Source organism: Chironomus tepperi, unplaced genomic scaffold (genome assembly GCF_022539635.2).
Source record: "Chironomus tepperi strain 1889 unplaced genomic scaffold, CSIRO-AGI_Ctep_v1 contig_454, whole genome shotgun sequence".
NCBI lineage: Eukaryota > Metazoa > Arthropoda > Insecta > Diptera > Chironomidae > Chironomus > Chironomus tepperi.
In genome coordinates, this window is record NW_027226576.1 from 484,189 (window position 1) to 498,263 (window position 14,075).

Below are 14,075 nucleotides of genomic sequence, written 5' to 3' on the forward strand. Positions count from 1 at the left end.
GTTGGATTTTTATAGGCTATAGAAGATTACCTATGCAGAAAAAATTTCATTATATGTGCACCAATAGGAGAATCGAACAAAAACATTCATATAGCCCTGGTGGTCAGTGGTTTCACTATTATGAGTTGAAATTTTGCATACATAAACTATGTGCTAATATCTCTAGACGTTTTCGGAATTATTCAAAAAAACCGAAAACTCTCGGTTTTATGAAGAAATTAAAATGTGTTTTGGAATAATCGGCTATAAATCGCAAAAAAATGACAGATTTTTGCATCGTGTGCCTCAGTGGAAGCATCTTATGGCTCCAAAAACAATACAGCTCTTGCGACAAACAATATCTATCAGATGCAAAAAACCCCAAGTCTTAATATTAAGTTTGAAACGAGTTATCGCACCGATTAACTTGCTAACTTGCTAACTTAATGACAGAAAGCGTTTTTTGGCGATTTCTCGGCACTAGAAGCACGAATTGAGATGCGGTTTTCACTGTTGGATTGGTATTCTCAGGCACAGATTTTTAACTAGCAACTATATGGGGCAATTCCCTAAGGGTAATCCAGCAAATCAAAAAAAGTGGTTTCAGTGATAGACCAAAAACAATATATTCACCCAAATTGAAAATTTGGTGTGAATATGAAAGTGCTTGTTGTGATTTTTTTGATGTTACACTATGTAACCGGAGCTGAAAACGTATTTTTTTGGTAAATTTTTCACTGTTACACAGTGTAACATCGAAAAAATGGTCAAAAAATACGAAATTGAAAATTTGGTGCAATATGAAAGTGGTTGTTGGTAATTTTAGTGATGTTACACTGTGTAACAAGTGCTGAAAAAATATTTTTTCGGTCATTTTTTTACTGTTACACAGTGTAACATCGAAAAAATGATCAAAAAATATGATTTTTTCGAAATGTGTTTTGGAATAATCGGCTATAATTTTGCAAAAAATGACAGTTATTTGCATCATGTACCTCACTGGAAGCATCTTATGGTTCCAAAAACTAATCAGTTCTTGCCATAACCGATATCTATCAGATGCAAAAAACCCGAAGTCTTAATATTGAGTTTGAAGCGAGTTATCCAGCCGATTAACTTGCTAACTAACTTTAACTAACTTGCTAACTAACTTGCTAACTAAAGGACAGAAAGCGTTTTTTTGCGATTTCTCGGCACTGGAAGCACCAATCGAGATGCGGTTTTCTAACTGTTAAAGGGATTGCGTATTCTCAGGCACCAACACTGTTGGAGATCAGGCACTTTGGCTAGGAACTATATGGGGCAATTCCCCAAGGGTAATCCAGCAAATCAAAAAAAGTGGTTTCAGTGATAGACCAAAAACAATATATTCACCCAAATTGAAAATTTGGTGTGAATATGAAATGAAAAGAGTGAAAGAGTTATAGCGCAATAAATAAATTATAAGGCACAACATGAAACCTTTTTTTTTTAGATGGATGTGCTAAAAGTAATGATTTTTTACTGGGAGTCAAAAAATATTATTTTTTCTAGAGTAGTAAGTCTTTCTAAGCATATTCACGTCAAAAGTTTAACTTTCTATTATTTTCATAACATTTTCTACTTTTGTCAACTATAGTGATTGATAATATTTTCTCCTTTAAGTTAATTTGTCATGGATGTATAAAAAAAAAATGTTACAAACTGGTGTGAATATAATAAATAAATAAAGCAAACCAGAAACTGTAATATCTAATAAAGTTTTGTTCTACGAAAAAATAATCTTCCCATTTTTAACAAAAATAAATTTCATCGGATATAAAATGGCAACTATTTTCAAGGATTCGTCTTCATTGTAAATCTAAGAAATAAATGTATAAATTTTATGAATGATTTCATTGGCAATTAAAGTGATTGGAAAAAGACTCAACCGGAAACTGGGGCCTAAAACACACAACAAATTCCAAAAGCGAAGCCTGTAATTATATGCTGAGATCTGAGATTCTTACATTTAACATCTTTTCATATTTTTTATTCAATATATCTTTGCGGCTCTCGCTTGGGTTTTTTTTTCTAAATTGCCGACCTGCCGACATGAATGTATGAAGGAATCAAGTACAAAGAGTCATTTATATGATGATTCTCCATGTGTGTCATTCTATAGTAATAATTCATTTTTTCTTACTGCTTATTATTCAACATTTTACTGCCTTTAAGCTTTTTGTTAAAGGACTCAAATTTGAAACTTGCTACTACTGATACAAAAGAGAAATAATTGAAGTCTGAGATGTAGAAGCCACGCATCAGTAATACAACACAAAACTTGCATGATGAATTTTCGTTCTGAAAATTATACTCCATTTTTAGTGGCGACGACTTTCGACTACTTGGCTTTATTTTCTGCCGTCTTTCACATTGAGTCTGATTTTTGAAAAATTTTGGACGTAATGAAATTTTTCATCATTCAATTGATAATCTTTTTTATTGCAAGCATGTACTTTTTTGAAATAAAATTTTCTTTTAAGAATTAACTTGCGACTAAATCTTTATTTTAGAAATCTTATATTAGTCATGGGACATTTTTAATTCTTGGAAAAATGATAGAGAACTATATGAAATGTTTTTGCTGATGTGGTGAAATATTTATTGTAAATCTTACGTATTTATCTAGATTTAAAATTCTCACACTGCAATCATAATAAGAAATCAAAAAAATAAGAAACAAAGACTTTAACCTCAACTGTAACACTGAAATAATTTTCAAGATCTAACAAGTGCTGTTTTTTTTATTTTATACATCTTATATATATGTATATATATTTTTAAATTTCAGTCTCTTGGAACCATCCGTCGTGGATTGCGTGTTTAAAATAATTTACGTGAATATTTCAGACATAGAAACGAAAAAGACAAAGAACGAGAGACTTTATATTATTTAAATTATAGTAGAAAAGCCCTCAGATAATTGCGAGAAGTTTTTATTGTTTTTTTCTTTCTTTTCTTTCATGCCAATAGCTCCCTCAAGAACTGGTTACACTTGTCAAAAAATTGATTTCGTAAAGATTTTTGGTTTTCAAATAGAATTTTTTATTCAGATCGAAATATTCTTCACAAAAATAGACTGCAATTTTCTTTCTACTTTCCGATATCTTCGTCTCACAGATCAATCAATGTCTCAGCACACGTCAGAAAAGTACAAGAAAATTAACAGTCTATGTCCTTGAATATGTCGAAAATCTTCCGAACAAAAGGATCTTTTTTTTTAAAAAAAAAAAAGGAAAAAGTAGTCAACTTCATAGCGCCATCCCAAGATCTTTCCTACTTCACATCAACTTGACAAATGAAAGATGAAATTGCATCGTTTGAAGTTTATTATAGTTTAAAGCTATTTATTATCATTTCACATAAGCTATGCTGGAAATCTTGATATATCCTTAATATGGTCCGTAAAGAATGTAAAAAACAAGAAAAGGACTAAAACTCTTCTTTAAAGTAATAATACCCTTAAATTTAAAAGTAGAGCAAATTATTCAACAAATTTAAATTCAGGTAAATTGCACCTTAACTACCTTAGCATACCTGTTTGATATTTCTACATACATACTTACATGTTGTTCTCTATCAGATGATTATAACCAGTAATTGATAAATCTTAATTGAATATTGTTTTAATCCTTTTTTAAACGCTTTTTATAATCAAGGTAGATTCGAAAAGAATTTTCATAGTTCTTTAAATTATAGTTCTAAATCAATTCTGTAAGTGTAATGTTTGTAAAAATCAAATTTTATTGATGTTTACACTCATAAATCTACTTCAAAAATAACATAATATGAACAGTTAAGACACCTTAAAGGAATATCTAACTCAATAAAATTGGGTAAAAGCCAAATAGAAAGAAATAGACAATTTTATTTTACACCATCACAATTAACCACGGGTGGTAGTTTTCTCTTTTTTATTCAATTTTTCATGGTTCTCACGTTTTTATTTTATTCTTGGCTGTTTAATGTAACACCACCCAAGATCCTTTTTCATCCTTATTTTAAAATTTTACTTTCACTTCACTCCAAATGTTAAAAACGAGACGTTTTATTATCATAAATGTCCTCCCATTTCATTTCAAAAATCAATCAGAATTTGTGCATGTTCTTTTCTTTAAAAAAAAATGTTTACACTTCAGAAAATAAATAACAATAAGCGGCTTTTAGAGTGCATGTCATTATATTGCCAATACATATTTTATGAAAATTTAGTTTCTTGTGTCATATTAAATATTGCATACCTGGGTAAACATGAATGTAGAACTTCATAGTATAATACTTATAGGCATAGATATTTCATTATTTTATTTTACATTAATCTATTAGGTACACAAACAGAAAATGCAATAACATTTTAGATGATTCTGCATTATGAATAACAAAACAATTGAAAAGCCTACCTTAAGCCCTCTCGACTTTAAATCCGATTATTTTAAAATAGCAGAATAGAATTTGAAAAGATGAGTAAGTATTAAAATAAAATTGAAAATAGTCCTTTTTAACTATGGGAAATTTAGATACCTTTCAGATATACTTCATACCGGTAACATCCATATCAACCAGCATATTTTCGCACCAAATGTACTAAAAGGAATGAGTTTTTATTATTAAATTATTATCTTAAAATTTTTAATAATAAAATAATTGAATTTGACTGTTGAACACTTAATGATTAATCTAGAATTAAATAAAATTTATTAAAAGCTGGTTCATTTTTGCCATTTTTTCATTAGTTCAAATGAGAGATTGCAATATTATTTATTTCAAAATCTTATAAGATTGGTAAGGTAAAAACCCTAGCAGACAAAGAGCATGCTTATGTCTGTCATTCCGCTCTAAGCTCCGCCCCTTTTTTTCATAAACATCAAATTTTCTAGCAAAACTTTTTTTTACCGAAATTGTGAAAGTTTTTGAGATTTGTTTGTATATACCTGTAAACAATTTGATAATCCCAGAAATTTAAAGTTTTTATTTAAATCCCAATAGAAGCTCTTGACTAATCGATATTTAAGGTGAGCAAGCTCACTATTTGTCGGGTTGAGAAAATATTTAAATTAATTAAAACATTTCTAAGTTATATTTGGAATTAAATACCTAATCAATAATTAGTGATTCTTCGATCGTTTAAATCTTGCGTTTTAAATGCATAGATGAAATATGAAGAGAAAAGAAAATCTGTATGAAAATAAAACAGCCAATCACAGGCAATCAGCCATAACTACAAACCAATAAACACATATCATTGGTTTTTAATAAACTGTGTTAAATATGTATAGCTTTAAAAAAATTAACTTTTAATTCCTAATAAATTTCTGGTATGTGGATCGACATATATACAAAGGAATCAAAAATAAAAAGGAAAACAGTTTGCGATACAACAAATATTTATTGAGTTATGTTTCTATTTTTTCTATATATAAAAATTTCAGGAACAAATCGTAAATATAACGAAGTCAATATACTAATTTGTAAATAGTTTTGGAAAGCGATTAGTCTTTAAACTTTTACCATTCCTTTTAACTTCATTGGTATAATAATAGTAAAAGTCATTTTCATTGTTGTCATATTTATGATTATTTTGAGTTTCAAAAGGAATAAAATTTTGATAAATTTTGTTATTTTTGTTCTGATCTCCAGTTATTCCATACATATCATGATCTCCAATCAAATTCATATCGTAAGCAAATTTCCTCAATTCTTCGATTTCTTTATCCCTTGCAATGCTCGTTAATTTTTGCTTTAATGTAGAATCTAATTCCAATGCTTTATCTAAATCATCCCATGATAAAAATTTTAAATCTCCATCACCAATCATCATTTCATCTTGTAAGAAATCCAATATAAATTTTGAATCAAAGGGCTGCACGTGGTTATAATTTTTTGAATCATCTGTATCATGAGATTCACTTCTACGTCCTAAACGTGGAATATTTTTTGAACCTTGCTTAATAAATACTCGCTTTCCTAACTGTATTTTTTGTTGAGAATATTATCAATTAAATGATGTTTAAAATGATTATAGATCTACTCACTCTCGGTATGTTTTTGGTAGTTTTTAGAAAAAACCCTGGTGCATCATTTGCAGATACAAAATAGAATAACAAAATTAAGACACAAATTGTAGTTATCTTCATATCTTTATCTTTCTAAAAACTCAATGTAACTGATATGCTTTTAAAAATTTAATGTTATTTATATAAAAAAAATTTTTTGAAAAAAACTAATTTGTATTCAGTCTTCACACATGTACGAAATAAAATAGGGGTAACAAAAACATAAATAATTAAAGAATTATAGAGGTTAAATAATACAGCTTTTTGACCAATGTTCTATTTCTGTTGGTAGATTATGATATTTCTGCAATGCTCGTTCAATATTGTCTGGAAATATTAACAATTTATGCATTTGATACTCCTTTTGCATTTTGCCTTCATGTCCAATGGCAGCAATAAATTCCTGATACTGACAAATAGAATAAAAAAAATACCAATATTTAAAAATTGAAATTAATTTGACATAAAATCGTTAATACCTTTAAATTTTCAAAGGCTTTCAATACCACTTCTCGATCGATGTTTTGCATTGTTGAACTTTTTAAGGCAAATTTATTATAGCGTGTTAGGATGATTTCAAAATTGAATGGGTCGTTGTCATAAATCTCAGAATGATGTTTTATTGAAATTAGTAAACATATTTCTAAAACCGAGAGTCCATTGATTAGTTTCACTTTGTCATCCTCAAAATATAAATGTTCAACTAATTTAGAAATATCGTTTTCAGTGATATTTGATTCAATTGAAAGAAGTTCATATAAAAATCTTTTTAACGGTCCAAGTGAAACATTTGTATTAAAAAGTATTTCCAAAGCATTTAGAACCTTTTTCTTTGAAGTCAACTGTTCAATCATTTTATTCCATTCATTAATACATTTCTTTGATAATGAAAATTCTTTTGGATCAAAATGTTTGCGTAGAAATGGAATTTTATTTTGTTTGATTACTTTTTGTGGTAAATTGGCAAATTTCTGAGAAATAATGTCAGATTCTTTCGCTGAGGGCAACAACAAAAGTGATTTAAATATGTTAGCAAAACCTTGAAAGTTTTCACTGTCAGGAAGCATGAAGATCTGTCTATGTGAAAATCTAGACTTGACACGCTTTTCCAAAAGTTCAATTACATCTAAACGACTTGTAATTCCAAGTACACAAATCGGTGTTTGAGCTGACTGAGCAACATCAAATAAATTATATAACAGCGTTTGATTATGATGTGTACAAAATAGATCGATTTCATCAATTATGAATATTAATCGCTGTAAATCTTTTCCTAAAACAGAAATAAAATAAGGTTTTGATTAAAATAGAAGAGACAATTCAATAGAAGATAAGTCTAAAGAACCAACCTGTCTTCAAACATGATAATAGAAATGACAAATTTTCCGAAAATGATGAAAAAGTCTTTCCTTCTACTTCCTTTTCGAGATTCATTTGTACTGTTGTAGACTTCAGTGCCAAACGATCATCAATATGAATTAATCCATTTAAATAAATCAATAAAGTGTTGGAAACAAACACTTTATCTTGTACTAAGTCAAATAAAACAGAATTTAGAAGCTGAAAGTAATAAAATATATTAATTAAATAATTCGCTTTATTTAAATATATACTTACAGTAGATTTTCCAGATTTTTTTGGTCCAATTAATATAGCAGAATTACTTTCACTATTTTTTGCTGTTCGTATAAAAAGATCATTAATTTGTTCCTTCTCTTTATCAAATCCATATAAAGTAGTTTTATCACAATACAATCTCTTCTTTAAAAATGCTTTAGCTTCACTCATATCCATCGTTTTAAATTTTTATTAAGACCGTAAATTTTAATTAAGAAAGCATAAATACCGCGTAAAATGAAATTTGGTCATCTCGGTTAAATGAATTCGCCCTTAAAGAATAACAAAAATAAAAGGAGATTAACAAAATTGAACAAAAAAATTAATTTATCCCATAAACATAGTATATTAAATGATCAAAATAGTTTTAAATTAGTAAGGAAATTTATTATCATAAGTTCATTGTATTTATAACTTAAAAGCCTTTTAGAAAATAATAGAACTTTAAAAATTTTCATATGTGTTTACAAATTTTCTCAATATTGAAATTCTTTGTTGTTTATAGATTGAATTATTTGTTAATTTCAATTGTCAGAAAACAGATTATGGCACCACCGCCTCAAAGAAGAAACGCAACACATTCTAGATCGTCGGCACCGACTCCGATGTCTGAAAGACAACAAATGGCCCTGTTAATGCAAATGACTTCTTCGACAACGGAAGCTGGTAATATAATAAATAATATTTGATTTTCTATTCTATTTCTTATTATTTATATTTTAGAGCTAAGTCCAAACAGTCAGAGTAATAAAGTAAAGGATAGAAATGAACGTGGAGAAACACCACTTCATATTGCTGCAAAAAAAGGAGATTTAGAAGGAGCTAAAAAATTGCTGGAACAAGGATCAAACCCAAATGTTACAGATTTTGCTGGTATGATGTACATATTTATAATAAGTTTTATTAATAAGCTATAACTTAATTTTCTTTAGGATGGACGCCGTTGCATGAAGCAGCAAATCATGGACATTATCATTTGGCACAGTTACTTATAAAGTTTGGAGCAAATGTCATGGCTACAGGTTTAGATGACATGACTCCTTTACATGATGCTGCGAGTTTTGGAAATCAAAAGCTAGTAAAAATGCTGATCGAAAGGGGAGCAGATCCGTTGTTTAAGAATAAAAAAGGAAAATCTGCACAAGATATTGCTCATCCATCTCTAGTAAATTTCTTCAGCAGTACTTTCACAGGTGAGAACATTATGAATAAAAAAATTTCTCTCTTATTGAGAATTTATGAATTTACGAATTGCTAATGATTGATGACACTCTCTCGAAAAGAACACTCACTCTCTCTTTCTCAAATTCTTATCAATATTTTTTTTTCTTACTCACACACATTCGCATTCATTACCCTCGTATTTATTTTCCGGTGTTGAATGTAATGAATAAGGCATTTAAATTTTCAACAGAGTTTATTCACTCCAAATATGAAACAAAATTTTATGTATGGAAAATAAATGAAGAGCGTAAGAATTGAGAATGAGAGATACTCCCATATAGTCGCTATAATTTTAATACATACAAAACTTTGAGTACGTATTACTATATACTTTTTCCGAATAGAATTTTTCATACATTTCTTTTCATTCTTCTGTGAATTTTCAACGTGTGACAACGTACTATTTTTTATATATACCAAAAAACCAAAATTTTAAATCTAAAAAATAATATTTCTTCTTATTAGTGATAATAAGCGTAAAGAACTCAAGAATTAAGTGTTTTCGTAGTAGTTTTTCGCCAACTGAATGGAACTTAATTTTTTTCTATAATTTAATCTCTCAAATTCACAACGAAATAACTTTTGTACAAGAGAAAATTTTAATTTTTCCTAGTAAAAAAGTTCTCTAAGAATATTTCTTTTTCAAATTAATCAAATAAAACGTAAGTAGCAAAATAATACAAATGATTTGTAATGCTTGCCATTAATATTTTTCACAAGTTTTTACTTCTGTCGGATATAAATTAAAGAACAAACGATGAAAAAAAGAAGAAAATTTAGCAAAGAAAAAGAAGAAGGAAAATAAAATAAGTATTCGTGTATTTGTGGATGACTGTATTGTTTCGCCGTTTCATTTTCGTTAAATTTCTTTGTTTATTCTCATTCTGAATGTTTTTTTGTGTCGTGTATTAAAGTGTCAAAATTTGTCACTTTTAGATTATGAAATGAGAGAGTTTAATCATTATTATGTACCAATAAAAAAAACTAAAAAAAACTTGTGAACTTGTGTTGCATATTATAGACATACATTTATTTCTATTAATTACTGTAAACAAGTAATAGTATTACTCATTACTTGTGTAAATATATTCGAATATGTTTATCTAAGAAATATAAATTACCTATTATTATTATTATTTATAATTGAAGTATCGTAAATCGCTTTTTATCTTGCTCCTAAAATACATTTCAGTATTGAAATTTATATCTTCAAAAGAGAACAAAATAGTTATAATATGATAAACTACTTAAAAAGGAAATAATGATACTATATAACTGATTTGTTGTTGGAAGTAAAAAAATATTCTCCCAGTGCTGATTTGGCATTTACACACAAATAAATAAATGTTTGTAAAAGGTAGCAGTAAAAGTGAAACCCGCAGTACAATCGATTCGTTGAAAATTTGCGCAAACACTAAATGAAGGAGAAAATGAGCATGTATTGCCATATAATATGCAATCTCGATTTGTGCATTCATATGACATACTCTGTGCAGTACTCCTGATGTTCTAATTTTCAAAAATTGTTTGAATTTCAACTTCCTTATTTATTGGAACATATACAATGTAAAATATTTTTTCAATAAAAAAATCGATAAAAAAATTTATAAAGTATGTCAACATAAACGACCTTGAAAATGACTCCTGTTCCAAAAACGAAAAAGAGATCTGTAATTGTAATGCTATCCGTTACATTTAATATTTTAAATTAAGATAAGTTAGATATGAAAAAAATTAGATTCTAAATTTAAATTCCAAAATATCAAAATTCAATTCTACTAGAAAAGCGTATAACACAATTGTTGGACACGATACATATTTTCTATAAAATATTTGGTCAGCCTTGCTATTTAATAAAAAAAAGTATGATTTTTAAGAATAATTAAATATCTATAGATACACATACTGTTGCAACTTTGGCAGTGCAAAAATTATAATGATATTAAAAATATGAGAGAAAAATGAGAGTGAAACGAGAGAAGAAACAAGTGAAGATTACACGCTTTAAGATAGATTAATGCTCTGAAACAAGTTTTCAAATTAAAATGACTTTAATTTAAATATAAGGAGATTAATAGATTGATCAAAATACACTTGATATCATTTTAGAAACTAATAAGTTTCCGTCAAGTGTGTTCAGAATGATGATGCAAAACAATGAGGCAGGTCAGCCTCATTCACATGAATTTCAATTTGGAAATCAAATGCTAAAATATAAATTTTATTGAAAGTATGTATTGTTTCAAAGGAAACACACTTTTTTCCTTTTATCACAATACGTGTGAGTGCATACTTTTTTGGTATTATTTAATTTTATTTGAAGAAAAATTTAACGAAGCAAGGGTAAAATTATTTTTTAAGAATTGTAAACGTTGTAGATAAACCAACAATTTCGATAAAATATCGTACTGTCAATCGTATTTATTGCGAACATATTTATGTTTGTATAAATCTTTACGTTTATCTCGCATGTCCAAGTAGTGGGAATAAAAGAAAAGAATAAACTGTATGTTTCAACACAAAATGTATGAAATAATTTTAGCAGAAATAAATAACATCAATGACCTCTTCAACAGTTTTGAATTCTTAATTCATATGTATGTGTGCCGGTATTACCAAAACAAAATAAGATTATTTTTTAAAAGATGTAAATTCAAACTTATTTGTAACTTTTTCTAAAATATCCTGCATAATATGTATTATTGAGTGAAAGTTATCTCTGGGCATTAAATTTTGAAAATCAATTGATCATTAATATATCTAGTTCTATAGAACTATGCAGTACAACTACACCACCTTTAAGAGTAAAAGTTAATATAATTTTAAGATTAGAATTTTTTTTTTTTATTTTTTTCTAAAATTAAACAAAAAAATTGTTTTTCTTCGCAGACATGGCAAATAAGCAACAAAAGAAGACAACAAGTGGAGATTTAAAGAAATCGGCAGATAATGAAGATACAGGAACAGGTGCATCAACAAGTTCCGCACCATCAGATATTTACGAATTTGTTTCAACACCAAAACATTCATCGTGTAGTTCCGGAGATGAAAATCCAATAAAAAGTTTTGAGAAATCGTCGGATGAAAAAAGTGGCACAGATAGTGATACGCCAACAATGACTGCAGCATCTTTAAATGTACAGCAGAAAAGGGCATTAAGTGATCAAATTGATCGAAATGATGGAACATCTTCGCCAACAGATGAGGATTCAAAACGAAAGAAAAGAAAAGATTCCGATTTTGCAGCGAAGGATGTAGTAAATAAGACCAGTGGACCATCAACAGGAACAAATAGGCTTGGTTCTAGAATAATTGGTCAAAAAATTCCTGGTCCAGCATCAAAAACATTAGGACTGATGAATAAAAGCAGTGGAAACATTGAACGCAAAAGTCCATGTGAAAGTCCAAATATTCAAACTACGAAATCACCAGAAGTTGAAACTGACAATGATGATTCGAAGAATGGAGAAGGACCAAAAGTTCCACCTTTAAAAATAGTTATACCGCAGCAACAATCTTCTGCTGGTCCATCGAATGAAACCCAAGAAGGAACACAAAATTCAAATTTGCGTACAAATAAAACAACCATAACAAGAAATGTTTCGGGACTTCCTTATATTATAACAACAGCAAACGAAAGCAGTAACACATCAAATGAAAAAGAAGCGATTAGTGCAGCAACGTCAGTAACAACAAGAGGACAAAGTCCATCTGTAGATTCCAATAAGTCTAGCGAGGATACGAAACCATCATGTAAATCAAAAGAATCGCGTATTTTAAGAAGTTCGCAAAGAAGTGGAAAAGATTCGAAAGATGATCGAAGTTCCAATAATTCATCTCCTCAATTGCCAGCTAGTTCTACTCCATCACCTGCAGCTCAGAACACAGATAGTTCCTCTACAATTGGAAATGGAAATGATTCAGAAGGACATCATTTAGGACAAACTGTACAGATTTCTTCAATTCAAACATCTGTTAGTTCCACATCTACAATAGCTCAAATGTCTTCTTCATCGTTACAAACATCATCTGCAAATAATAATAATCAACAATCAACACAATCTCAGCAACAAGCACAAGGAACGTCGATTGGCTCAACATCGTCCCAAAACTCGTCTGTTGAACTTCATCCCAGAAAGAGAAAAATTAAAGCGAGTAGTAAGGAATCATCACAAAATTCCTCAGCTTCCTCTACATCGTCATCATCATCATCATCAAATGCTGATGTAAAGGATAACAACTCAAAAGATGGTCAGGAAAAATCAAATGAGCCCGTTCATCCTCATGATCAACCGTTTGCAAATTGCTATCAAATGTATATAGATTTAAGGAAACAAATTGAACAGCGACATAGAAATTTACATCCAATAGAACCGAGGCCACTTAAAGGACTCGAAGACTATCTCATGAATCGAAGGACGTATTCCTTGCAAGGTAAAACTCCTACTGAGCCAAACATAATCATTCCCCCGCTTTTACCAACTCAAATGAAGGATACATTTGTCGAGCAAGAAAAAGAACGTCATAGACTGAAAATGAAGCATATTGTTGAAAAGGAGAAATTAGTTTTATCTAAAGAACAAGAAATTCTTCGTGTCCATTGTAAAGCAGCACAAATGATTGCAAATCAATCACAACCATTCTCAGTTTGCACAATGCTCAAGGATGAAGAAGTATATAATATAATTACTCCTGAGCAGGAGGAAAAATACAGAAATAAAAATAGGGAAAGATCACATGGCAGAGTATTTTATCAAGCATTAAAAGAACTGGATGACAAATGGGATAAAATTAAGGTAAATTTCCTAATAAATACTTCTCTCAAAAGTATTGTTAAATAATTTTATTTGTTACTTTAATTTTTTTAGGAAGCGATGATAATTAGGCACACAAATGAAGCAGAAAGTCTTCATGCTGTTCAAAAAATGGACTGGGATTGGAAGCTAAAAGAACTAGCACTTTGTGATTACAAGGCAACACCGGAAATTGAGGAACTGCATGTTCCGATGGTTGATGTTAGTGACGAATATACTACACCAAGTACTAGCGATTAAAATTACACTCCAAAGGAGTATAAATCTTTAAAGGATCTTATAAAACAAAAATAATTTAAATTATTATTCCTATATACGATGAATAAAATTCAAATTTAACACTAACGCATTTTAAGAATTCAAATTC

The 14,075-nt window shown here is 29.0% G+C and overlaps 3 protein-coding genes across 5 annotated transcripts; 1 reads left to right on the plus strand and 2 right to left on the minus strand.

Annotated features, from left to right (window-relative positions):
• Positions 1–5,366: 5,366 nt before the first annotated feature.
• On the minus strand, positions 5,367–6,168 carry ETH (Ecdysis triggering hormone). Its single transcript, XM_070651307.1, has 2 exons — positions 6,033–6,168; positions 5,367–5,968 (listed from the first exon to the last, which is right to left on the minus strand). Exons 1-2 carry the CDS (start codon positions 6,132–6,134, stop codon positions 5,462–5,464), a joined length of 609 nt encoding a protein of 202 aa, XP_070507408.1. The 5' UTR covers positions 6,135–6,168; the 3' UTR covers positions 5,367–5,461.
• Positions 6,157–7,915, minus strand: Orc4 (origin recognition complex subunit 4). Its single transcript, XM_070651281.1, has 4 exons — positions 7,671–7,915; positions 7,403–7,613; positions 6,533–7,326; positions 6,157–6,462 (listed from the first exon to the last, which is right to left on the minus strand). The coding sequence occupies exons 1-4, from the start codon at positions 7,845–7,847 to the stop codon at positions 6,301–6,303; spliced, it is 1,344 nt and encodes a 447-aa protein (XP_070507382.1). The 5' UTR covers positions 7,848–7,915; the 3' UTR covers positions 6,157–6,300.
• Positions 7,916–7,930: 15 nt separating this feature from the next.
• On the plus strand, positions 7,931–14,072 carry LOC139098884 (ankyrin repeat domain-containing protein 11-like). Of its 3 annotated transcripts, none has more exons than XM_070651256.1 (6): positions 7,931–8,045; positions 8,206–8,336; positions 8,394–8,543; positions 8,603–8,863; positions 11,784–13,690; positions 13,763–14,072. In XM_070651256.1, the coding sequence occupies exons 2-6, from the start codon at positions 8,216–8,218 to the stop codon at positions 13,946–13,948; spliced, it is 2,625 nt and encodes an 874-aa protein (XP_070507357.1). In that variant the 5' UTR covers positions 7,931–8,045; positions 8,206–8,215; the 3' UTR covers positions 13,949–14,072. The 3 variants fall into 3 exon arrangements, with proteins under 3 accessions (XP_070507357.1, XP_070507358.1, XP_070507359.1); XM_070651257.1 differs by having other exon boundaries at positions 7,952–8,045; positions 8,176–8,336; XM_070651258.1 differs by lacking the exons at positions 7,931–8,045; positions 8,206–8,336; positions 8,394–8,543; positions 8,603–8,863 and adding an exon at positions 11,540–11,704.
• The last annotated feature ends 3 nt before the right edge of the window (positions 14,073–14,075 follow it).

Bases quoted from the DNA above. Each gene is read 5' to 3' on its own strand.
- LOC139098884 (XM_070651256.1), top strand. From the start codon at position 8,216: ATGGCACCACCGCCTCAAAGAAGAAACGCAACACATTCTAGATCGTCG. The intron at 8,544-8,602 runs GTATGATGTACA...AATTTTCTTTAG, and splicing joins AAATGTTACAGATTTTGCTG to GATGGACGCCGTTGCATGAA. The intron at 8,864-11,783 runs GTGAGAACATTA...TTTTCTTCGCAG, and splicing joins CTTCAGCAGTACTTTCACAG to ACATGGCAAATAAGCAACAA.
- ETH (XM_070651307.1), bottom strand. From the start codon at position 6,134: ATGAAGATAACTACAATTTGTGTCTTAATTTTGTTATTCTATTTTGTA. The intron at 5,969-6,032 runs GTGAGTAGATCT...CAAAAAATACAG, and splicing joins CTACCAAAAACATACCGAGA to TTAGGAAAGCGAGTATTTAT.
- Orc4 (XM_070651281.1), bottom strand. From the start codon at position 7,847: ATGGATATGAGTGAAGCTAAAGCATTTTTAAAGAAGAGATTGTATTGT. The intron at 7,327-7,402 runs GTTGGTTCTTTA...TTTCTGTTTTAG, and splicing joins ATTATCATGTTTGAAGACAG to GAAAAGATTTACAGCGATTA. The intron at 6,463-6,532 runs GTATTAACGATT...TCTATTTGTCAG, and splicing joins AAGCCTTTGAAAATTTAAAG to TATCAGGAATTTATTGCTGC.